Here is a 24,964-nt window from a genome sequence, read left to right on the forward strand (position 1 = left end):
AAACTTTCACATGCGTTAAGGGCACTTTCATGGAACTTTGTGACTTGCTTTCCCCTGCCCTGAGGCGCAAGAATATCAAGATGAGAGCAGCCCTCACAGTTGAGAAGTGAGTGGCGATAGCCCTGTGGACGCTTGCAACGCCAGACAGCTACCGGTCAGTCGGGAATCAATTTGGAGTGGGCAAATCTACTGTGGGGGCTGCTGTGATGCAAGTAGCCCACGCAATCAAAGATCTGCTGCTATCAAGGCTAGTGACCCTGGGAAATGTGCAGGTCATAGTGGATGGCTTTGCTGCAATGGGATTCCCTAACTGTGGTGGGGCCATAGACGGAACCCATATCCCTATCTTGGCACCGGAGCACCAAGCCACCGAGGACATAAACCACAAGGGTTACTTTTCAATAGTGCTGCAAGCTCTGGTGGATCACAAGGGATGTTTCACCAACATCAGCGTGGGATGGCCGGGAAAGGTACACGACGCTTGCATCTTCAGGAACTCTGGTCTGTTTCAAAAGCTGCAAGAAGGGACTTTATTCCCAGACCAGAAAATAACTGTTGGGGACGTTGAAATGCCTATAGTTATCCTTGGGGACCCAGCCTACCCCTTAATGCCGAGGCTCATGAAGCCATACACAGGCAGCCTGGACAGTAGTCAGGAGCTGTTCAACTACAGGCTGAGCAAGTGCAGAATGGTGGTAGAATGTGCATTTGGACGTTTAAAGGCGCGCTGGCGCAGTTTACTGACTCGCTTAGATCTCAGGGAAACCAATATTCCCACTGTTATTACTGCTTGCTGTGCGCTCCACAATATCTGTGAGAGTAAGGGGGAGACGTTTATGGCGGGGTGGGAGGTTGAGGCAAATCGCCTGGCCACTGGTTACGCGCAGCCAGACACCAGGGCGGTTAGAAGAGCACAGGAGGGTGCGGTGCGCATCAAAGAGGCTTTGAAAACCAGTTTCATGACTGGCCAGGCTACGGTGTGAAAGTTCTGTTTGTTTCTCCTTCATGAAACCCCCCGCCCCTTGGTTCACTCTACTTCCCTGTAAGCTAACCACTCTCCCCTCCTCCCTTCCATCACCACTTGCAGAGGCAATAAAGTCATTGTTGCTTCACATTCATGCATTCTTTATTCATTCATCACACAAATGGGGGATAACTACCAAGGTAGCCCAGGAGGGGTGGTGGAGGAGAGAAGCACCAGGCGGGGTGGTGGAGGAGGGAAGGACAAGGCCACACAGCACTTTAAAAGTTTAAAACTTATTGAATGCCAGCCTTCTGTTGCTTGGGCAAACCTCTGGGGTGGAGTGGCTGGGTGGCCGGAGGCCCCCCCACCGCGTTATTGGGCATCTGGGTGAGGAGGCTATGGAACTTGGGGAGGAGGGCGGTTGGTTACACAGGGGCTGTAGGAGCAGTCTGTGCTCCTGCTGCCTTTTCTGCAGCTCAACCATACACTGGAGCATATTGATTTGATCCTTCAGCAGCCTCAGCATTGAATCCTGCCTCCTCTCATCACGTTGCCACCACCTTTCAGCTTCAGCCCTCTCTTCAGCCCGCCACTTACTCTCTTCAGCCCGCCACCTCTCCTCCCAGTCATTTTGTGCTTTCCTGCACTCTGACATTGTCTGCCTCCACGCATTCGTCTGTGCTCTGTCAGTGTGGGAGGATAGCATGAGCTCAGAGAACATTTCATCACGAATGCGTTTTTTTCGCCTTCTAATCTTCACTAGCCTCTGGAAAGGAGAAGATCCTGTGATCCTTGAAACATATGCAGCTGGTGGAGAGAAAAAAAAGAGACAGTGGTATTTAAAAAGACACATTTTCTAGAACAATGGGTACACTCTTTCACGGTAAACCTTGCTGTTAACATTACATACACAGCACATGTGCTTTCGTTACAAGGTCGCATTTTGCCTCACCCCACCACGTGGCTAGCCCCTCACCCCTCCCTGTGGCTAACAGCGGGGAACATTTCTGTTCAGCCATTGGCAAACAGCCCAGCAGGAATGGGCACCTCTGAATGTCCCCTTAAGAAAAGCACCCTATTTCAACCAGGTGACCATGAATGATATCACTCTCCTGAGGATAACACAGAGAGATAAAGAACGGATGTTGTTTGAACGCCAGCAAAAATATACTGCAATGCTCTGTTGTACAATGACTCCCGGGTACGTGCTACTGGCCTGGTGTGGTAAAGTGTCCTACCATGGTGGACGGAATAAGGCTGCCCTCCCCAGAAACCTTTTGCAAAGGCTTTGGGAGTACATACAGGAGAGCCGCAAATGCCAGGGCAAATTAATCTTTAAACATGCTTGCTTTTAAATCATGTATAGTATTTTAAAAGGTACACTCACCAGAGGTCCTTTCTCCGCCTGGCGGGTCCGGGAGGCAGCCTTGGGTGGGTTCGGGGGGTACCGGCTCCAGGTCCAGGGTGAGAAACAGTTCCTGACTGTCAGGAAAACCGGTTCTCCACTTGCTTGCTGTGAGCTATCTACAACTTCATCATCATCATCTTCCTCGGCCCCAAAACCTGCCTCTGTGTTGCCTCCATCTCCAGTGAAGGAGTCAAACAACATGGCTGGGGTAGTGGTGGCTGAACCCCCTAAAATGGCATGCAGCTCACCATTGAAGTGGCATGTTTGGGGCTCTGACCCAGAGCGGCCGTTTGCCTCTCTGGTTTTCTGGTAGGCTTGCCTCAGCTCCTTAAGTTTCACATGGCGCTGCTTCGGGTCCCTGTTATGGCCTCTGTCCTTCATGCCCTGGGAGATCTTGACAAAGGTTTTGGCATTTCGAAAACTGGAACGGAGTTCTGATAGCACGGATGCCTCTCCCCATACGGCGATCAGATCCCGTACCTCCCGTTCGGTCCATGCTGGAGCTCTTTTGCAATTCTGGGACTCCTCATGGTCACCTCTGCTGATGAGCTCTGCATGGTCACCTCTGCTGATGAGCTCTGGCTAGCGTGGCAAGCTGCAGGTGACCATGCAAACAGGAAATTGAAATTCAAATGTTTGCGGGCCTTTTCCTGTCTACCTGGCCAGTGCATCTGAGTTGAGAGTGCTGTCCAGAGAGGTCACAATAGAGCACTCTGGGATAGCTCCCGGAGGCCAATACCGTCTAATTGCGTCCACAGTACCCCAAATTCGACCTGGCAAGGCCGATTTAAGCACTAATCCACTTGTCAGGGGTGGAGTAAGGAAATCGATTTTCAGAGCCCTTTAAGTCGAAAAAAAGGGCTTCATCATGCGGACGGGTGCAGATTTACATCGATTTAACGCTGCTAAATTCGACCTAAACTCCTAGTGTAGACCAGAGCTAAGGGCATGTCTCCACCATTAGCAGCTACAGGTTTACAGGGTTTTTTCTTTCATCGACCTAGGTGCCTTCAGTGGGGGTTAGGTCAGCCTATCTGTCACACAGGCCATGAATGCTTCAGAAGCTTAGGTTGATCTAAATTTTAGGTGTAGACGCGGCCTCAGAGCAGGTGACTTCCCCCAACTCTGCAGAGAACTGCCTGGTCTCTTGGGGCCATTGCTCCTACCCATATGGACTCTGCCTTAAGCGTCCCTTTGCCACACTAACCTACAAACCTTCTCCTGCTGGATTCCAGGGGATGAATAAATGCTCCTTTGTTCTCAAAGGCTGCTTTGCAGAATACTGACTGGGTTCCTAAGACAGTGGGGCCAGAACCTCAAAGGGATTTAGGTGCCTCGTTCCCATTGAAATGAACAGGAGCTGGGAGGTGAAACATCACTGAGGATCTGGGTGGTAAAGTCTGCGCAGGAATCTAAACACAGGTGGATTTGCTGTAGGTGTAAACGGTGGGAAGCAGGAGGTGCTGGAGGCCAAAGGCCCAATCCCAGAGTCATTCCGGCTGCCCGGCCTGCCCTTGTGGGTCAGTGTGAACCTTGGGGCCTGGTCACTCCCAGGAGCCTGTTTAAAGGCAGAGCAGAGCACAGAGCCTGTCAATCTGTGACGGATGAGCCGGTCAGCCCCCTCATCCTTCCAGACCCCATTCATGTCTCCCTTCCCCCCACCCGCCATCAGAGCCTCCAGTGCCCTGCGCTGGGGGAGCTCCTGGAGAGCTGTAGCTAGTTCCCTGTCTGGGGGAGCCAAAGGGGGGTGCAGAGCTGTTCACTGCTGCCCCCACACAGCGTCAGCTGCATCACTTCCCCTCCCCCGATGTGTGGGGGAGGGGGAGTGTATGGAAACCTACATGGGGAGAGTAATTGCCGGCTGAGAGGTTCCCACAGCTTCCCTGCCAGGAAACCACCCAGTTCACGGGTTCCTCTCACTGGCCTCAGACAGCTCCCCCTTCTCCCCATCTCACAGCCCATGGACCCCTGTGTCCCAGTGCCCCCTCCCACGAGGCTGAGCCTGCCTCCCTCGGGCCTTGTCTGTACCAAGTCTCTTCATGAGGTTGATGGAGTTCCGCTCCGTACGGCTAAACGCAGTGCCTCGCATGGTGTCAAGTATCGTACTTTAGCCGTACGGAGCGGAACTCCATCAACCTCATGAAGAGACTTGCCCAAGTGCGGCCTCGTTATCCCTAGCCTGATTCTTGCTTGCACATTTACACCCGCCTCTGGAAATTTCCACTCCGTGCCTCCGACGAAGGGGGGATTCGCCCACGAAAGCTCATGCTCCAAGACGTCTGGTAGACTACGAGGTGCCACGGGACTCTTTGCCGCTTTTAAGTGGCTACTAACATTTCAACTTTGCACCTTTCCCCCAATTCAAAGATGTTAAGGACAGAAGGCCCCATTCTGATCATCTCACCTGGCCTGTCAGAAAGGCTAGATTAGGAAAGTGAGACACGAGGGGACGTTTTAAGAAATGATTGGTTTTGAACCCTATATTTAGCTAATTTCCCCCAGAAAATTCAGCTGCCCTGTGAAGTGTTGTGCCGGAGCTGGAGTCTCTGTGTGAGGATCACACTGCGGGAGAGAGGCAGGTCAGTCCTGCTCTTTGTGCATTTTCCAGCACAGGCTGGGGACAGAACCAGGACTCAGGACCCCAGCGACAGGAGCTGGAGCACAGGTCTGTCAGGAGGTCGTTGCTGCCCTCTGCTGGCTCCAGGACGCGTCACACCCCACTCCCCGCATTCCAGATCCCTCTGCCCACAGAACTGTCCTTTATCCTATGCTTACCATAGGGGCCATGGGCATGAACCAGGGTCCCACTGCGCTAGGCGCTGTACAGAGAACAGACTACCCCTGGTTTCTTCATCAGGCTCTATTAAACTGTCTTAATTGCATTATAGTTTGACCAGCATTGGCTGTTATAATGAGGGTTGGGAGGCAGGAATTATGGGGAGAGCTGGTCAGAACCTGGAATTTCTATTTTATGGGGAATTTTAACATATTTATATTTGCTTTTGATCCAATTCAGAAAGAAAATAAATTTTTTTAAACTGCCAATGAGAGAGAATTTTTAAAAAAAGAAAAAAAATCATTTTAGAAAATATAACAATTTTGAAATTTCATTTAGTTATTTTAGTAGATTATTTTTACATGATTTCTTGTATTTCACGGCTACTACTGGCATATCAGAATAGACTATGTAAAACATTCTCTTTTATAAAATCATTAAGGGCAGCTGCTACTTAGGTACCAGTCAAAACTTTTTAACTTTCTAGATCAGCTGTTCTCAAACTGTGGGTCGGGCCCCCAAGTGGGCTGTGAACCCATTTTAATTGGGTCACCAGGCTGGCTTAGACTTGCCTGGTAGGCAAGGAGGCTCAGGTTACAGGCCCTCTTCCTGGGGCTGAAGCCCTTGGGCTTCGACCCAGAGCAGTGGGGCTCAGGCAAGCTTGGACTTCAGTCACCTTCCTGTGGACATGTAGTAAGTTTTGTTGTCAGAAAGGGGTCATGGTGCAATGAATTTGGAGAACCCCTGTTCTAGATCAAAACAGCCCATTAGCCGCTCCCTCACACACAGACCCTGGGCTGCCTGAAACAGGCACAGTCATCATCACAGCCACAACAGAGTGAAACTACACCAGATCACAGCAGCTGCAAGAGCCTCCATCAAGAAGGGAACTCATCACACAGAGAGGAGGCAGCCCCAGCTCCTGGGAGACCACAGGGGGGCATGGATGAGCCTGGAGTGGGCTGTGGGATGGGGGATATGCACAGGGAGCTTCCCAACCCCAACCAACACCAAGCTCCCCCATCCCCACACCAACTAGTGCAAATCACGGTCCACGCAGCTCAGACGCTATTCATCTGAAAGGAAGAGTTGAGGAGGATTTTGACCTTTCAACTCTGGAGAAATAGGGGTAGTAAGGGTACAAGGCCCTGCCCAGAGTGAGCTTTTTGATGCCAGCTCACGCCCTGCGATGGGCCAGGAATCAGCTCCCTTTTGGGTGAAGGTGCCTGGTTCAGAGGCATCTTTAAGCCCAGCCAACCATGAGCAGAGGGGAAGGCTATAAAGTTTGCACTGGCTGCTCCTGTGCTCTCTGCCACTAGCAGAGATGAACCCTGGGCACCAAGCACCCAATTCCCCAGGGAGGAGCCACCAACACGTCCCGGTTACACTGTGGTGTGATGCAGAGTCACCCAGGAGGTTAGCGTTAACCCAGCAAGCGCTGCAGGCTCCATGGGACAGGCAGAGGGGATTGGCCCAGTCTGCAGAAGCTGGTAAGGGAGGGGTCTCCAGGCCATCTCTGTCTCTCACCTGCCGCCCTCACCAGCCTGTGGTGGGTCCGTGCAGCCCACCACGGGGGAAGGAATGAAGCGGCTCCCCTGCTGTGCTCCTGAGTGCACGGACAACGAGTGCCAGGTGCAGCTGCAGCATCACTCACAGGGACAGATCCAGGAACGTCACAGATTCACTGGAACAGAAGGGAGTATGGACACGCAGCCCTGCAGTATCTGCAAGGTTCTTACTGGGCGCCCGTGTGAGTTTTAGTTAAAAGCTGCTTTTGCTGATAAGCGGAAATTATAAGGTTTTGCTGTTGCTAGAGAAATTGTTATAGCCCATTAGGGGATATGATTGGTTTGATGCAGGGTATAGTCATGATTTGAGTAAAACAATTGGCAAAGGTATTATAAGAAGAATTCTCATTTTAACTATATGAGGATGAGAAAACAAGCTCATTGGAACGTAACTCGGGGATACGGCTCAAGACCAGAACTGCTAGGATTTTTAACCCTTGCATGACCAGACTGTGGAGAAGCCAGAGCCCCAGATGACACAACGCTGACTGGCCATAAGGAGATGTCTGTCTGCTTTATTGGGAGTGGTGAGCATTAGTAGTCTGCTGATCAGTTGTTGATTGCTAATAAATACATGTACACGTTTAAGAATATTCACTGTGTGATAAAGGCTCTTTCACTGGAAAAAGGTCCTGTTAACCCGTAGAGGGTCATTGCACCCCGAGGGGAAGGAGAGAGCTGTAAATTGTGAGGGCAAAAGAGGAGGTCTTAAGTGGGGTTCCACAGGGATCTGTTCTGGGTCCAGTGTTTAACATCGTTATTAATGACCTGGATGTATGTACAGAGAGCAGACTGATCAATGCTGCAGATGACACAAAGCTGTGGGGTGGGGGGAAGGAGGTTGCCAACACTTCAGAGGACAGAGCTAATATTCAGAGGGATTTGGATAAATTGGAGAACTGGGCAATAGGCAACAAAATGAAATTCAACAAAGATCAATGTGAGGTGCGCCACGTAGGGAAGGAAAACCAAATGCACAAATACAGAATGAGGCAAACTGGCTCGGCAGCGGCGCTGCTGAGAAGGATCTGGGAGTGGTGGTGGGTGGGTGTTTGTTAGTGGAAAGGCTTGAATCATAAAAGATGAAGAGTTCAGGTGTACTAAGTGTTTCTTTCAAACTCTGATACTCATGGTAAATAAACCACAAAAGGCTGAAAAAGTTTTGAATCTGTTTCTCTCTATGCAGTTACACCTACAATAACCATATTTGACAAAACTCACACACAAACTTAAACCTGTTTCCTGAAAGTATTTTTAATGCTAATAGTTGCACCTACTTGACATTTTTCTAAATACTTTCTCAACATTTCAGATAAATTATATCTTTCTTGGAGACAAGTATCAGGGGGTAGCTATGTTAGTCTGTATCCCCAAAAACAACAAGGAGTCTGGTGGCACCTTAAAGACTAACAGATTTATTTGCGCATAAGCTTTTGTGGGCTCATGAAAGCTTATGCCCAAATAAATCAGTTAGTCTTTAAGGTGCCACCAGACTCCTTGTTATCTTCCTTGGAGGTTATTTTTAGGCTATCCAGTGGTTTGATTTTATTTTTCATTTAATGCACTAAGAATATAAACAGCATAGGCCCTGGGTATATTTCACAGCATTGTATGTGTTCGCTGAACAGGGGCACTTGTGGTGTGAAAAATGTTTCTCTTGAGTCTGGGCCGTGACTATATCTTGACCAAGAAATTTGGAGCTTAACAAAAAATAATTAACTATCCCTGCATTAAGGGCTGCTCTGAAGAGGACGGTGATCAATTGTTCTCCGGGTGCACTGATAGTAGGAGAAGGGGGAATTTGGGTTACACATTAGGAAAAACTCTCTAGCTATAAGGACAGTTCACTGTGGAACAGGTTGTCACGGACTCACAGGCCAGTGCTCTCTTGGCTCCGTATGGCCCCAGGAGGAATCGGCCTTTAGAGTATTGACCCTACATAAGGTCACGCTTTGCTCGGGGTTTAAGCTGTAGGCTTCTCCTCCGCCTTCCAGTACCACACATCTGAGCCTCCAGCATGCCTGCCTCTCTCCAGCCTGCAGCGATTCTCAGCCAGCGCAGCACCGACGGGTTTATTGTACGTCTGGTGCAGATTGCAAGACGTTCTCCGGGGCGTCCATCTGGGTCTGTCCCCGTCCAGGTGGGATCAGGCCATTCTTTGTTCCCAGCCCAGAAGTGACTCCTCCTTTCTGTGGCCCACCCCATATCACCTCCAAGGTCCCGCCTCCATCTTTGTCTTCTTTCCCGGGCAAACAGGTCTCCAGGTGACTCTCTCTTCAGCTCTTTGTTCTCTCTGCTGCCCATAACTGGCTGGCTCCAAGTTCGGATGGGCCTTCGGGTCATCAGTCGCTAAGTTACAGAGTGTCCAGGCTGCTAGACTGGGTCACACCTGGTCTTCTAGAACAACAGACACCCCCCCTCCCACCTTGGGTAGACATGCAGCACATGAGGGAAACTGAGGCACACACAGTATACACACGCAACATTAGGAAAATGTCCCACTTCACCACACAGGTTGCTTAGAGAGGATGTGGAATCCCTGTCATTGGAAGTTTTTAACAACAGGTTGGACAAACATCTGTCAGGGATGGTCTAGGTTAACTTGGTGCTTCCTGAGATTGGGGCTGGACTTGATGACCTTGAGGGCCCTTTTAGCCCAGCATTTCTATGGCTCCAAGAATGGTGAAAAGGACATTAGAGGCACTTATAAACTAAACACAGACACTTATTTCTGTCCAACAGACTTCCGCAGCTGATGATAGCAACAGCGCTACCAGCTGCGAGTAGACCCGGCCATTTACAATGTTATAATCATGAAATTCTACAGAAAAGAAAGACGCCCCCACCATAGACACACAAGCAGTTACTGCTCACAGATCTAGCGCACCGTGCAGGGTGTGCAGACAGCACTGCGCAGCCAGAGCACTGAGTGCATCACTGAACGCTAGCAAATACTAAGCTCTGACTAACAGAGTTTTTATCCATTCAAATGTTGGAAATTATTTTGTGCAAATAAAACATTATTACAGAAAACTATTACATCTGAAAAGCAAAAAGTGGTTCAGCGAGCAGATAGATGAGGCCGGAAATCCCACACAGGACACTCCAAGTGCCAGAGAAAAGCTAGGGAGGGGTTGACTGGTTCTTGCAGGGAGACAGAGCAGAGCTCATCCGTCTTCCTCTCTGGGATCCCCTCACGTTGCGGCACAGACTCCAACAGGCTCAGTTAAGCTGCAGAAGTTAAACACAGGCAACGTCTATTAAAGGGAACCTGCCATCGTGTTTTGCAATGACAGTGCACGCTGCTGTGGGACGGTCGCCCTAGTGGCTGCAGGGTTCAGTGGACAGAATCTCTAACCCCGCTGACAAAGCTTGTAGCTCCAGTGTCAGCGACCCGTGTTCCTGGAGCCCCAAGTGCTGGGCTCTGTCCCTCCTGCTTCCTCCCTGCAGTTCCCCTGGAGACTGTTCTCTGAAGCAGCTGGAGTTATCCTTGCAAAAGCTGAGCTCAGCCCACGCTGTGTCAGCAGCCACAGAGAAATCCCTCTCACTAGAGTCTTTCACACCTAAATTCATTGCAGATAAAACAAGGGGGATTTGGCTACAAATCTGTTCCTGCACCCCCATGTGAATAAAAGGGAAATAAGAGATCCAGAACCCCCCGTCCCGCTCCTTGGGGCTGGTTTGCTAGAGGGTCCAATGACTTGGACTAGGTGTCTCTCTCCAGAGGCCTCAGTGAGAGCAGTGAACCTCTAGGCTACAGCCTCCATCACTTACCCTTGGCAGATAGGTCAGAGCCACTAGATCCTTGGTCATTTTCTGTGCAGAGGAGGAGGAGAAGAGAGAGGATATTAGCATCTCTCACAGGGCAGGGTTTCATCGGAGTTAGTAGATACAGGGACTCCTATCCAAAGGGAACAGTCATCACCTCACTCTTCCCTAGCAGTGAGCTGGTTGGTGCACAGACCAGTCTACAGGGCAGCTGCCCAGGATTTCCATTATTCACATGCAAAAAACGTCACCACTGCAGGGGGTCAGCACTGCTCTGTGCTCTTCATGCCTCGTCAGAACGGGAGTCTGGAATACTCAACATTCAACGGCTGGCAAAGTAGGAGATGCTGGGCTAAGGATACTCAGGCCAAACAACTCTGCCCCCTTCCGTCTGTTCCCAGAGACAGACCACAGACGTCACCCTCACCCCCTGCCAACGAACAGCAATTCCCACCTTAATCAATGGCGCTGCACCGAACAGTGTGGACGGTATGAAGAGGCATGCTGATTTGGGGTGGTGCTGGGCACACAGACAAGGACAAGTCTGGTTTGGCATGGTGCTGTTCTACTTCCTGTTTCTATTCCCAGACCCACTGGGGCAGAGTTCGAGTTGTGTGGGAAGCATCATTCTACCTCTGCATATGCTGGTTTGCCAACCTTTGACTTCTGGGAATTAAACACTCTGTAGGAAAGGGGCGTGGCCTCCCTCAGAGGCTGAGAGCAAGGGAGGGCCAGACCTCGGCTGCCACGCAGGAAGCAGAAGGACAGGACGGGAACTGGACATCTAAGAGGCGAGCCCTACAGCTCAGTTGAGCAGGAGTTGCTGAGGAAGTCACACGCTTCCAGCCCGCTGCTGGAGCCCTTGGAGGACTCCTGGTATCTTGGATGCGTCCTTGGGACAGCAGAACTGCGAGAAGCCCGACGCTGAGGAGCTGCTGGGATTGCCACTGGCAGCGTGCACTGCGGGGAGACGGAGGACAACCCGGGGTTCAGCTCCACCCAGGGGGAGGGGAGAGGAGGAAGTAGCCCAGGGGCAGCTGACTGCTGTCCGGCTACGTTGCTGGCTGGCACTAGTCAGTGTGTTGCGGCTGGATCCCCGCTGAGCCAGTGGCAGACCGCTCTGCCGTTGTTACAGCCCTGGGCTGGGACATGGTGGAGTCGGGTGGGCTCACATTCCCCTGGCACCCTAACCCCGGGGTTGGCAGCCTCCCCACCTTAGGCCCGGAGGCCTGAGCAAGTCGATAGCCCCTGCCTGAGCCCCAGGCTGTTCCCTGCTCTACCCTGCCGGAGGGTTGGCGCCTTAGACGGCCAACTGCCCCCTTGCTTAGACTGTTGTTCCAGGAGTGTGTCCGCAAAGGGGTGTGGCCTCCCTCAGAGACGGACACCGAGGGAGAGCCACACCCGCCTACACGCTTACACACCCATTCTGACAGGACACAGGGAGCCCACGGCAGGGCTGCGCACCTGCAACCTTAACTCCCCATTAACAAAGTTCCTGCATGTGAATTTCTGTTTTTCTGGAGCAACGAGGAGGGAGGGAGGGAGGGAGGCAGGACTGAGGGCCAGCTGTAGGAGGAAGGGTGGTGCTCTGAGGAGATTTTGTTGGCACTTCTCAAACCCCCTCAGTTACCCGCTGGGGGCACCCCTGAGAGGGTAAAGAGAGAGCTGGACGGCTACACCCTAGCAGGGCCCGGCAGATCTGTGCATTTTATACCAGCTCTTGGTGCCAGGCATTAGATGGCCTCTGAGACAGTCCATAATTTGTGTAAATATCTCCCATAGTTGTTAGTCTTGGTCTTGTTCCTAAAGGAGACAACTGAGGAGGGGATTTGAACTCGTGGTCATCGAGGAGACAGAGTGGTGCTGATCTGAAGTCAGTGGAAAGACTCCCATTGGCTTCACAGTCTTTGGATCAGGCCCAGATTTCACGAGCACTGAACCCCAACTTTCAGGTAAGTCAAAAGAAGTGTAACATTAAAAGCAGGTCAGACACCTTCAGGGTCACACTCAGCCACACACAGCCCAGCTCTAGGGGGATAATAATTCAGCCCAAAACCACCGTATACATTCCTGACTATCACCTTGTCTGCACTAGCAAAATTGAGACCCGTACCCACAAGCAATGCAATTCCACCAGAGAGAGCAATGGTGGAGCAATTGAGGAGATGGGGTTCAAGTGGCTTTAACCACTGTATCATCTAGAGTTCCTCTGAGCAACGATAGACAACATGTCAGCAGCACTCTACACTACTGAAGAAGACCTCTGTTGGGAAAATAATACCGCAGAGCGCAGATTATGCAACAAATTCTGGGAATCTATTAGGGACAATTTTTATTCCAAAAGTGGAGAAAGCTACTAGGTGAGAGGCTGTTCTAGATTTGATTTTGACAAATAGGGAGGAACTGGTTGAGAATTTGAAAGTGGAAGGCAGCTTGGGTGAAAGTGATCATGAAACCATAGAGTTCACGATTCAAAGGAATGGTAGGAGGGAGAACAGCACAATAAAGACAATGGATTTCAAGAAGGCAGACTTTAGCAAACTCAGGAAGTTGGTAGGTAAGATCACATGGCAGCAGGGCCGTCCCTAAGAGGAAGGCTCTGCAGGGGAAGCAAGTTTAAAGGGAAAGACAGTTTGAGAGAGTTGGAAAGTATTCAAGGGACATTATCAAGGGCACAAGTGTAACCTATCCCACTGCATAGGAAAGACAGGAAGGATGGCAAGAGACCACGCAGGCTTAACCAGGAGATCTTCAATGATCTGAAACTCAAGACTCCTACAAAAAGTGGAAACTAGATCAAACTACAAAGGATAACTATAAACAAACAACACAAGCAGGCAGGGACAAAATTAGAAAGGCCAAGGCACAAAACGAGATTACATTAGCTAGAGACATAAAGGGTAACAAAAAGTCATTCTATAAATACATTAAAAGCAAGGACAGGGAAGGCCAAAAAGGTAAGCTTTTTTAGAGCGCTGGGAGAGCTCTCTCCTAGCGACGGCGCCGCGATTACACGCTGGTGTCGTGGCAGCGCTTTTACGTTGCTAATGTAGACGAAGCCTAAGACTTCGGCTACTGTCTCACATGGCCGTCTCATAAAGTAGGGAAATACAGCCTAGGTGGAGCTACTGTAAGGTGGGTGCAGAACTGGTTGGAAAACCGCTCCCAGAGAGTAGTTATCAGTGGTTCGCAGTCAGGCTGGAAGGGCATCACAAGTTGGGTCCCACACAGAGATCAGTTCTGGGTCCACTTCTAGTCCATATCTTCAGCAATGATTTAGATGATGGCATAGAGAGTACACTGATAAAGTTTGTGGAGATACTAAGCAGGAAGAAAAGGAGGACTTGTGGCACCTTAGAGACTAACAAATTTATTTGAGCATCAGCTTTCGTGAGCTACAGCTCACTTCATCGGATGCATTCCGTGGAAAATACAGTGGAGAGATTTATATACACAGAGAACATGAAACAATGGGTGTTACCACACACACTGTAACCAGAGTGATCACTTAAGGTGAGCTATTACCAGCAGGAGAGCGGGGGCATGGGGGAGACCTTTTGTAGTGATAATCAAGGTGGGCCATTTCCAGCAGTTGACAAGAATGTCTGAGGAACAGTGGGGGGGTGGGATAAACATGGGGAAATAGTTTTGCTTTGTGTAATGACCCATCCACTCCCAGTCTCTATTGAAGCCTAAGTTAATTGTATCCAGTTTGCAAATTAATTCCAATTCAGCAGTCTCTCCTTGGAGTCTGTTTTTGAAGTTTTTTTGTTGAAGTATTGCTACTTTTAGGTCTGTAATCGAGTGACCAGAGAGATTGAAGTGTTCTCCAACTGGTTTATGAATGTTATAATTCTTGACGTCTGATTGGTGTCCATTTATTCTTTTACATAGAGACTGTCCGGTTTGGCCAATGTACATGGCAGAGGGGCACTGCTGGCACATATCACATTGGTAGATGTGCAAGTGACCGAGCCTCTGATATTGTGGCTGATGTGATTGTGGCTGATGTGATTAAGCAGGAAGGGGTTGCAAGTGCTTTGGAGGACAGGATTCTAATTCAAAATGATCTGGACAAACTGGAGAAAAGGTCTGAAGTAAACAGGATGAAATTCAATAAGGACAAATGCAAAGTACTCCACTTAGGAAGGAACAATCAGATGCACACATACAAAATGGGAAATGACTGCCTAGGAAATAGTACTGAGGAAAGGGATCTAGAGGTCATAGTGGATCACAAGCTAAATATGAGTCAACAGTGTAACATTGTTGCAAAAAAAGCAAACATCCTTCTGGGATGTATCAGCAGGAGTGTTGAAAGCAAGACAAGAGAAGTAATTCTTTCACTCTACTCTGCGCTGATAAGACCTTAGCTGGAGTATTGTGTCCAGTTCTGGGCACCACATTTCAGGAAGGATAGTGGACAAATTGGAGAAAGTCCAGAGAAGAGCAACAAAAATAATTTACAGTCTACAAAACATGAGCTATGAGTGAAGATTGAAAGAATTGGGTTTGTTTAGTCTGCAGAAGAGAAGACTGACGGGGAGATGTGATAACAGTTTTCAAGTGCATAAAAGGTTGTGACAAGGAGGAGGGAGAAAAATTGTTTTTGTCAACATCTGAGAACAGGACAAGAAGCAATGGGCTTAAATTGCAGCAAGGGCGGTTTAGGTTGGACATTAGGAAAAACTTCCTGCCAGAGTGGTTGAGCCCTGGAACAAATTACCTAGGGAAGTTGTGGAATCTCCATCATTGGAGGTTTTTAAGAGCAGGTTAGACAAACACCTGTCAAGGATGGTCTAGAGATGAAACAGTCGTGCCCTGAGTGCAGGGAACCGGACTAGATGTCCTCTCGAGGTTCTTTCCAGTCCTATGATTCTATGGTACTAGAGCAATAGTTGGAGATTTCCTTAAAATCCTCAGTGTAGACAAGGCCTATGAGTGGGAGCGAGGATCTCCTGTCAGAGCCTCTAGGCTAAAATCCACAAGCAAACACTGATCGCTGTTCAGGGATGGCCACTTGAAAAGAGGTGATGGGTCTCTTGTCACTTATCCTGAGCTACAGCATAGCCGTCTCCCTTCTTCCCTGCAGAGAAAAGGCAAATTTCAGTGAATGCAGCTCCCAAGGCAGGAACCGACTCCGATCTGTGTCCGCACCTTAGAAACCGGGCCCCTGGCCCAGCACAGACCCCTGGCGCTCAGTAATGGACTCAAGGTCCGAGGCGCTCATGATCGGCAGGAGGGAAAGACACAATGAGACAGAGTTTCCAAAGAACTCAGCCCACTGGGTGCTGAGCTCTTTGGAAAATCTAGCCTCATATAAACTGTAACCTGCACCCAGTTTCTGGGTCTCTCCCTCCAGCAGCTCCCATTGGGGGTCATTAGCTCAGTACCACAGTGGGGCAGTTACACAGTACTGACACTGGTTCCTGTACTGCTGTTGTCCTTAGGTGGGTGTGCAGGGCCCGGCAAGTCCAGGGAGTTCCCACATTCCAATTCTTTACCTGGGCGTTTCTTTTTCCAGATGACTATTCCGATTATAACACCAATCAGGACAACTGCAGTGATAACTCCAGCCACAACGGGAATCAGATTGTTATTTGGTTCTGAAATGGAATGGAGAGAATGATCAATGGGGAAAAATCCCTTCCCCCCACTGAAACCCCCCTTCCATCCCACTGCAGGGATCAGTCAGTCAGCTCCCCAGGTTAGGGCTGAGTCCTGCAACCCTCCACCCCTTCCAGTGAGCTCCACGCAGCTACCATGCCCCTAGCATTGCACCCCACCATACAAAGTCCTGGACACAGCCTCTACCCCTTCAAGTCATAATACATATGTAGCACTTAAACTAGAAGACTTTTATAACATTAACCAATCCTCATAAACCTCTGTGTGGGGGACGATGGATGTCAGTATCGTCCCTAAATTGGAGGGGGGTAAGACTTGCTGAAGGTCACACAGCGAGTCAGTGCAAGAGCCAAGAATTGAACCCAGGAGTCCTGGATCCCAGCCCCTCACCCCCCCTTGACCACGCTGACTTTAATGACTAATGGAACAATCCCATTGTGTGATTCTGGTGACAAACTGGAAACTGACCTGGATTTCCCTGCCAAGAATGGAGTTACAGACACAATGCGTGTTTTTAGAGGAGGCAGGAATTGAACAGGAGAAGACAGAGATATTTTAATACTGTTCTTGGTTTATATAAACCCGTTAAACCCCGAGTTCTCTATACACATTCAGTTTCACTAATCAGCTTCTCCTGTTGTCAGAAAGAGGCACATAATAAAACAGCAAAAAGAAAAATATTTCTAAGAGAATAAGGAAATGTGGTTTATGACACAAAAATTGGCAGGGGACATGGTAGCAGCATTGTGATGTGAAACCATCTGCTCACGAGAGTCCCGGTGCAGGCTGCCCTCTCAGAAATTGTTTGCACTTCCAAATGCTGCATTTTTCCACATCCCAATTAACCAGGCAAAAAGATGGCTGGAAGGCAGCTCCATGGGTAAAAAATTCCTCCAAGACTTTCTTGTGCTAGGGAACTAGGAGACTCTCCCTCCTGATGCAGGGCTCTAATCTACCTCCTCGCTCCATTCCAAGGCCATACCCTCCCTTCCAGCATCACTGCACACAGAAACAAGCTGCTCCCAAAATTAAACCTCTCTCTCTGGCCACATGGGCAAGGATGAAGGGCCCCCAGAGCCGTGTTTCTGAGAACCTGCTGAAGTTGAGAACAGGCTGGAAGCTGAAGCAAGACGAATTCTGCCTGCAGGTAAGGGGCAGATTTGAGCTCCCTTTGGGATGTGGTAAATTCTCCATCCCATAGAGACTTTACATCTGGAATGGGCATCTCTTTCTGAAGGATCAGTTCTAGTTTGCCCACAGGCTATCAGGTTGGACTCTGGTGAGATTCCCTGCCCTGGCCCATGCAGGAGCTCAGACTGCTCTCTTCCAGCATTAATGCCTCATGATTAATCTTCTTCCTTCGGAGACACTGTATTGCTGAGATGTATCCAACAGCCCCAGAGGCAGAAAACTGGAGAGAAGACATGAGCCCCAGGCACTGTGGGTCCCAACTCTAGCACAAGAACTTGACTGCAGAGGGACAGGGCCAAAGGGGACAGGGCCTCACAGACCCTGAGGAAATTCCAGCTTCAGCCTAGAAATCCGAATGAGAATTTTCAGGGTTTGAATTTAATGGATTCCCCCTCTCCCACTAGAAAAACAAACGCCTTACCCCAGGAGACAGAGAGTGGCTCAACCAGGCTTTCATGCTCCACCTGGCATGAATAATGGGCTTTGACCTTGGGATCAATCTCCATTGTCACCCAGGTCTGGTAGGTCCCGTCCCCACTGGGTAGGATGCCTTCAGAGTAGGTCTCTTGCTGTCTGCTCTCCCCATTTTTCAGCCAGGTCACGGTGATGTCCCGGGGGTAGAATCCACTGACCTTACAGGAGAGGGTGGTGAGGCCGTCATGAGATGACCTGTCACTCACTCTAGCTGTTGGGTGCACTGGGAAAAAAGAAGAAATTGAAGTTAGTTGTTTCCAAGCTCTAATTCAGGCAGCCTTTGCTGGAGCTTTGCAGCATGAAATTCTCAGACCCCAGCAGGGGGAGAGGATGAGAGTCCATGAGACGGAATCCCTCTGATGAGAGAGAACCACCATGTTAGAGGATTTCTGTGCCCAATTCACAGCATCAGCAACGGTGAACCCGGAATCCAGGTCCCTGACCAGCTTCTATGAGTGTGGAAACCAGAAGCCTCTACTCCCAGCCACAGTGACACGAGTACCTTAAAAGGCTTCACTAAGCTCCAGATACAGGTGTCACAGATGTCAATCCTTAATCACACGCTATGTTTGTGGTCATCTCCTATCAGTCTCTGGATATGAAAGCGAAGAGTCTTGCCCTGGCTAGGACTCAAAAAATGAACTAGATAAACTGACCAATTAGAGATGGAAAGGATCATTAAACAAAAAAAAAAAGACACATGGTTGTAAACTGCCCCTCAAACTAGCTAATATTAATTGGCTAATTTCTTGTAGGTTGTTACCAAAACTATTTACCCCAATATTATGGATTTCAAAAGGATTTACACATGTTGAACAATCAGTTTCTCAGCCCCGTGGCACTGAAATACACATTACACGGTTGTGTGTGGCTTTTTCTTCTTGACATTTGTAAAGATGACAAAAGGACAAGATAATATTCTGCTGAGGTTTGTGAGTGAAATAAGCAACAGTATAATTGTTGCAAAAAACTAGATACAAATTTCCGGTAACCTTGAACAGCAAGGGCAAAGTGTTTGGGAAGGGAAAAATTAGGGTGTATAATGATGCTAACTGATTTGGGAAATTTGTGTCCAAGGTAACAGAGAAGGTACATACATGGGTAATAGTGAGTTAACATTTTGAAGCAGACTATGCTGCAACTGTCCTCCTGAGTCGGAGTGGTAAAGCATTTAACCTCTTCCCTTCTCTGTTTGTGCTGATTAATCTTTAACTAAAAAGCTTTGGTAATAAATGTGACTGAGTGTGATTATCTGAGGTCTTATTGATAAAAGAATCGAGTAATAAGTAAGGAAGTGTCGCAGCAAAGGTAGGTCTTGAGAGGGGAGACTTCAAGGACAAGGGGAGCCTTCTTCTGCATTAGTATGGGGAGGGCAATTCCACATGTAGGGGATGGCATGGAACGAAGCACATAGATGACCGTGGGAGAAGTTTGGACAAAGAGGCAACAAGGACAAAACTACCGTCATTGGTGGAACAGAGGGGCCGGGGGTAACACAACGAATATGATGGTGCGACAGTGAATGAGGAAGAATTATATGGTGTTTGAAGCTGGTGTCCAAAGAAGTGGTGGCACTTCCATAATTAAAGTACAGTGGGGCTTTCTCTACAGTCTATTTTTCAGACTGCTCTCACATGCACACGCACAGGCAGATTGCCTTGATAACTGCTGCATCACACCAGGGGAAGAGGCAGAATTTGTGGTGTGAATTTGGGCTCATTTGTTCAGGTGGCTCTGGAGATGCAGCTCCTCTACAGTGAGCTGCTTTTAACATTTATCAATTTCTTATATCTTTTTCCACCAGAGCGGGCGGGGGGGTTGTTTCCCCACCCATCCCTGGTGCAAGGTTAGTTGAACGGCCCCCTACCCCCCCTGCTCCATTTTGGAACTGGGGCTGGGGAATGGAGATGTAACTTGTAGTGACCTCTTGGGTGGGGCTTGTCCCCCATCTTACCTTTCCTCCGCAGAGTCTCCTTCCCATACTCTAGAGAACTCCTTAGCCAGGGAATACATTTCTCCTCCAGGTAGCGTTTCCACTGCTGGTTGTCAAGTACTTCAGCATCCCATCTCCTCTTGGTGATCTGAGCCCCAATGTCTGCTGCTACCCAAGTCATGGTCTCCTTATCGAAGGTAAGAAAGTCTTGTCCGTCATATGAATCCTGGTAAAACCCCTGAATGACGTTGTCTTCCCGGAGATCACAGCCACTTATCACCTGGATAATGTGAAACCCTAAAACACAGCTGAGGGTCAGCAGCAGCCTCTCTCTGAAAATCTCACCAAGACACCACTGCAGGTAGCCCAGTGGATCCTCCTCTTGTTATTGGGCCCTCCCTCCCCTGAGAAATGGGGTTCCCACTTATGCTGTGGGGTCCTAAACCCTCCCAGCTCCTTTCAGGAGGGAGCCTATTGTCGTCAGGGTCCTTTTAGGGAGAGAGAGTGTGCAGAGGGTCTGTTCCCCACTCTCTTCTGCTCTGGTTGTATTAATTTTGCAGGGTCCGCAGGGTCACTTGGTCCTCCACCTCCTCCATTCACAGTACCCCCATGTCCCTGTGAGGAGGGGGTACAGGAGGTCTGTCCCCGACACTAACCTCTGCTCTGGTTTCATGACCTCACAGAATCCCCAAGGTCCCTCTGTTTCCCTGCCCCATCTTCCCCGTCCCCTCAACTCAATCTAGGAATGGCAAAGCACCAACTTCGGATGCTTGGCCTCTTTTTCACATGGCCACTGTCTCAAGGTGATTCCCTGTAAGGATCAGGCCACTGACGGCCTTTAGTTCAGCTGGCCACCATTTTCCTACAGCCAGGCTAATCTTCACAGCAACGGCCCCCATCTCGCACACAACCAAGAGCAGACTCAGTTAATACAGCCACCCCTGGGCTGACAGGAGACAGGGAGGGAGACTGGGGGGTGGGAGGTGGGGATGGGGACAGGAAGGAGAATTTAGGGGAGAGGGAGGGAGGCTATGGTGAACAGAGATCACTGTGGGGAATCACAAGGAAGACTGAAACGTGAATGGAACGGATCAGACCTCTCGCTTGGCAAACAGGGCAGAATGTGGGGGCACAAAAATAACCCAAACGGGGTCCCAAAAATATTTTCACCCCTCCCCCACCCTGCATTAGATACATTGAGGTAAATGCCTAGATTTTCAGCAATCGCTAGTGATTCTGGGTGCCCAACTGAGACCTTTCAAAGGGACCTTATCAGAATGTGGAAGCACCTGGCCTCTGAATCTCAGAAACCCAAAAATCACTAATCACTTCTGGAAAAATGTAGGCCAAGGGATTAAAATACAAATACAATTTGGTGTCACAGCCACAGGTGAGAGCCAAGCCTACTAAGCTGCATCCCTGACCCATGCCCCAGGTTTGGACAAAAACCTTCCTGTAACGGTTGTTCTCAGAGCTGTGTTGCACACGTCCATTCCACGCTAGGTGTGCGTGCCCTGCACACAGTCGCCGGAAACTTTTCCCCTCGGTGATACCCCTCAGGCTGGCACTAGCGCCCCCTGGTACGATGCGCTCATGTTGCAGTGCGAGGGGACCGGTTGACCCCGCACCTTCTCAGTTCCTTCTTGCCAGCAACTCCAACAGAGGGGTAGGAGGGCGGCTCGGGGAATGGATGGTGCAACACGTCTCAAACAACAGTTACAGAAGGGTTAGTAACCATTTTTTCTTCTTCAAATGCTTCAAAAACGTCCATTCCACGTTCGGTGACTACCAAGCAGTACTTTAAGAGGTGGGCTCGGAGTTCATGGACTCGTGGATTACAACACTGCCCAGCCAAGCCCAGTGTCATCTCTAGCTTGCTGAGCAATGACGTAGATGGAAGAAAAAGTACATACTGACGTCCAGGTGGCTGCTCTGCAAATGTCCTGGATTGGGCCTGGGCCACAAATACCACTGAGGAAGCTTGTGGTCTCACAGAACGGGCCGTCAGGAAGGCAGGTGGTGGGACACCTGCCTGCTCGTACCACATGTGACTGCACAATGTGATCCAGGATGAAATTCTCTGAGCCTTTCATCCTATCAGCTACTGCCACAAAGAGCTGCGTGGATTTACAGATCGACTTTCTATATAGTCCTTTCTATATAAAACACTAGGGCGTGCCTAACATCCAGAGTATGGAGATGTCATTCCTCCCTATTCTTGTGCGGCTTCGGGAAGAAAATAGGAAGGAAAATAGCCTGATTACATGAACTGCGAGACTACCTTTGAGAGGAACATGGGGTGGGAGCGACGTTGTACCTTCTTGTTAAAGAACACTGTACACAGAGGTTTTGACAGAAGAGCTCTAAGCTCTGAGACCCTCCTGACTGAGGTAATTGCTATCAGAAAGGCGACCTTCCAGGAAACGTACAACAGAGGGCACAATGCCAGTGGCTCAAAGGGAGGCCCTGTGAGCTCTGACAGGACCAGTTTTAAGTCCCCCAGGGGGATGGGTTCCAAGATTTGCGGGTCTCAGGGTTCCCTCCCCACGCTGAACTCTAGGGTACAGATGTGGGGACCCCTATGAAAGACCCCCAAAGCTTATTTCTACCAGCTTAGGTTAAAACTTCCCCAAGGCAAATTGGTTAGTCTCTAAGGTGCCACAAGTACTCCTTTAATTTTTGTAATATGAGAGACTTTTAGGATGGTTTATAGGAGAAGGAGTTTTCTGACCTGATGCTTCTCTGCTTCCCAAGAGAACACACACACAAAAAGCCTTCCCCCACCCAAGATTTCAAAGTATCTTCTTTCCCCATTGATCCATCTGGTCAGGTGCCAACCAGGTTATTTGAGCTTCTTAACCCCTTACAGGTAAGGAGGAATTCTAAGCTACCCTTAGCTGTACGGTTATGACAACGGATATAGCCTTTCAAAGCCCGCGAGGAAGTGAATGGACATTTCATGTGAAAAAACGGACCGCCGCCCCAGCAGGGGTTAGAATGCTGAGATTGCTGGTAGGTGTACCTTAACAGATGAAACTGCTAGATCTTGCTTATTAGAGGGCTTATTCCTTCACCCTCCCACCTCCCTGGTCCTTCTCGCATGAACAGAGAGCAACACTACCCAAAGTCCAAAGGTGCAAACAATTCAATGTTTATTGGGGTGAACTTCCAGCAAGCTTAAATCCAAGTTCCTTTTTCCTCATTTTCGAATCCCAACTTACTTCCTGTTTGCCCCTAATTTATACAGTAATATTTTAAGCTATACCTTAACCAACGATTTTACTGAAATTTACATAACCAATCCTAACATATTGTAACATGATTAGATAAGCAATTATCTGCCACCACCTTCATTAGTTTGCACCCAGCAAAATTGTTTCTGCCTGCTGTATAATCAATCACAGAACCAGACAGAGACCATGCAAACAAACAATAGCAAAGTGGGAACTATAACAACAAAACAATACAGAAGTGAGGATTTTACAGCTACTTCTATAAAGACATAAGGGTTTCCCAGGTGTGTCTATTGATAAGTGAGTTCTTGCCAGACAGGTTTCAGAGGAGCAGCCGTGTTAGTCTGGATTCGCAAAAAGAAAAGGAGGACTTGTGGCACCTTAGAGACTAACCAATTTATTTGAGCATGAGCTTTTGATGAAGTGAGCTGTAGCTCACGAAAGCTTATGCTCAAATAAATTGGTCAGTCTCTAAGGTGCCACAAGTCCTCCTGTTCTTATCAAACAGAAAACTATCAAACTAAATTTTCTTGTACATCTTCTAGGCTCTTCCTTTTATCTGGAGATGATAGAACGGATCACCTTTTTAACAGCCCCAGATTGCCTTATTTCAATAGGACTGGTTTGAAATGTGTGAGGACATGACTGTATGCTTTCCAGCTTATGGCTGCTCTTACTGCTTAGCCAGAGGCCTTAGCTTAAAAACAGGGCCCCAGACTGTCACAGTGAGAGAAGGCCCTTACACCGGCAGACAGTGATTCTTTCTTTTATACCTCTATAACTAGCTAAATGATAAACATATACCTAAATTTTTCAAGTACAGGCCTTTACAGACTGGACTGAATATCTATATCCTAACACTCCACACCCCTCCCCTTTTTGGGATCCTCCTGCCCAGGTATCCCTGGAAAAGCATAGACTATCAGGGTTGGAAGAGACCTCAGGACGTCATCTAGTCCAACCCCCTGCTCAAAGCAGGGCCAATCCCCAACTCCCAGATCCCTAAATGGCCCCCTCAAGGATTGAGCTCACAACCCTGGGTTTAGAAGGCCAATGCTCAAACCACTGAGCTATCCCTCCCCCCCAGGACATATGGCGACACACTTCCTGATAGGGCCAGCCATCAAGTTAGAAGGTGTCGATATTCCATCTGTCCCACCGCCCCTCGTGTAGTACAATACGCTGCAACTTCTCTCGTACAGGCATACCACACCTATTCTAATTAGTGTTCCAGACTTCCCATTATAGTGGGCCCGAGAAGGTTGGGTCCAGGCTGTCCAGTACACTGGGGGGGAGGGCTTACTACATTACTTATAGGTTATAATTAGTGGCTGTTCTCTAGGGGGTTGTACCCCCCTTGATTGTTTCCATATGCAACATAACACAGATAGAGTTAACAATACACCAGCTGCTATGATAATCCACAGCAACACTGAGAGTCCTGACCACTGCAGTATGGTCCAACATCCTGGCCACCACCAAAAACACTGCTTCTCCTCCTTTGATAGGGTTAAAATTCTGTTCGCGCCATCCTGCAGTGTGTATTGTGTGCCCAACTGTTGGCGCTCGCAGCAAGTTGCTCTTGTAATTTCTGTGTACTCTTGTCCATATTGTGTCCGCTGTTTCCAGACTGTTCTGGAGTATCTGCTCCATCTGAGAGATGACTCAGTGGGCGAGAGGCAGGGGTGCCGGAACAGGGGGACCGAGGGGCCATGGCCCTGCCACTTTAGCAGCAGGTGAGAGCAGGGGGAAGGGGGCGGAGCCACAGTTTCAGCACCGGTCTCACCACTCCTAGGGAGGTTCTGGCACCCTGGTGAGAGACTTTGCTGGGTCGACCAAATGGAGAAACGCTTCCACTCGGTGAGGTAAGTAGCACTGCTAGAAGGTTTCCTACTGCCTAGCAAGACCTAGCGGACCTGCTCTGAACAGGCCCATTCTGCAGGTTTAACCATGGGGCTGTCAGGCAGATGGAGCATTTGGCCGTGATCTTGCGAGGTCAGGTCCGGAAGGGGAGGGAGCGG

At 49.2% G+C, this 24,964-nt stretch overlaps 1 protein-coding gene across 3 annotated transcripts in view; it reads right to left on the bottom strand.

Moving 5' to 3' along the window:
* Window positions 1–7,938: 7,938 nt before the first annotated feature.
* Window positions 7,939–24,964, bottom strand: part of LOC141987882 (class I histocompatibility antigen, F10 alpha chain-like) — a 36,355-nt gene continuing 19,329 nt past the window's right edge. The window contains exons 3-7 of one of the 3 annotated variants that reach the window (XM_074953731.1): window positions 19,732–20,007; window positions 17,725–18,000; window positions 15,989–16,090; window positions 10,491–10,532; window positions 7,965–9,947 (exon numbers count right to left, since the gene is read on the bottom strand). In XM_074953731.1, coding sequence (XP_074809832.1) covers window positions 9,943–9,947; window positions 10,491–10,532; window positions 15,989–16,090; window positions 17,725–18,000; window positions 19,732–20,007 — 701 coding nt within the window. In that variant the 3' untranslated portion in view covers window positions 7,965–9,942. Of the gene's footprint in view, window positions 9,948–10,490; window positions 10,533–15,905; window positions 16,091–17,724; window positions 18,001–19,731; window positions 20,008–24,964 lie in introns of all 3 variants that reach the window. The other 2 variants (XM_074953730.1, XM_074953732.1) reach the window with 2 other exon arrangements.

The sequence above is a fragment of the Natator depressus genome, chromosome 5, assembly GCF_965152275.1.
Source record: "Natator depressus isolate rNatDep1 chromosome 5, rNatDep2.hap1, whole genome shotgun sequence".
NCBI classification, from domain to species: domain Eukaryota; kingdom Metazoa; phylum Chordata; order Testudines; family Cheloniidae; genus Natator; species Natator depressus.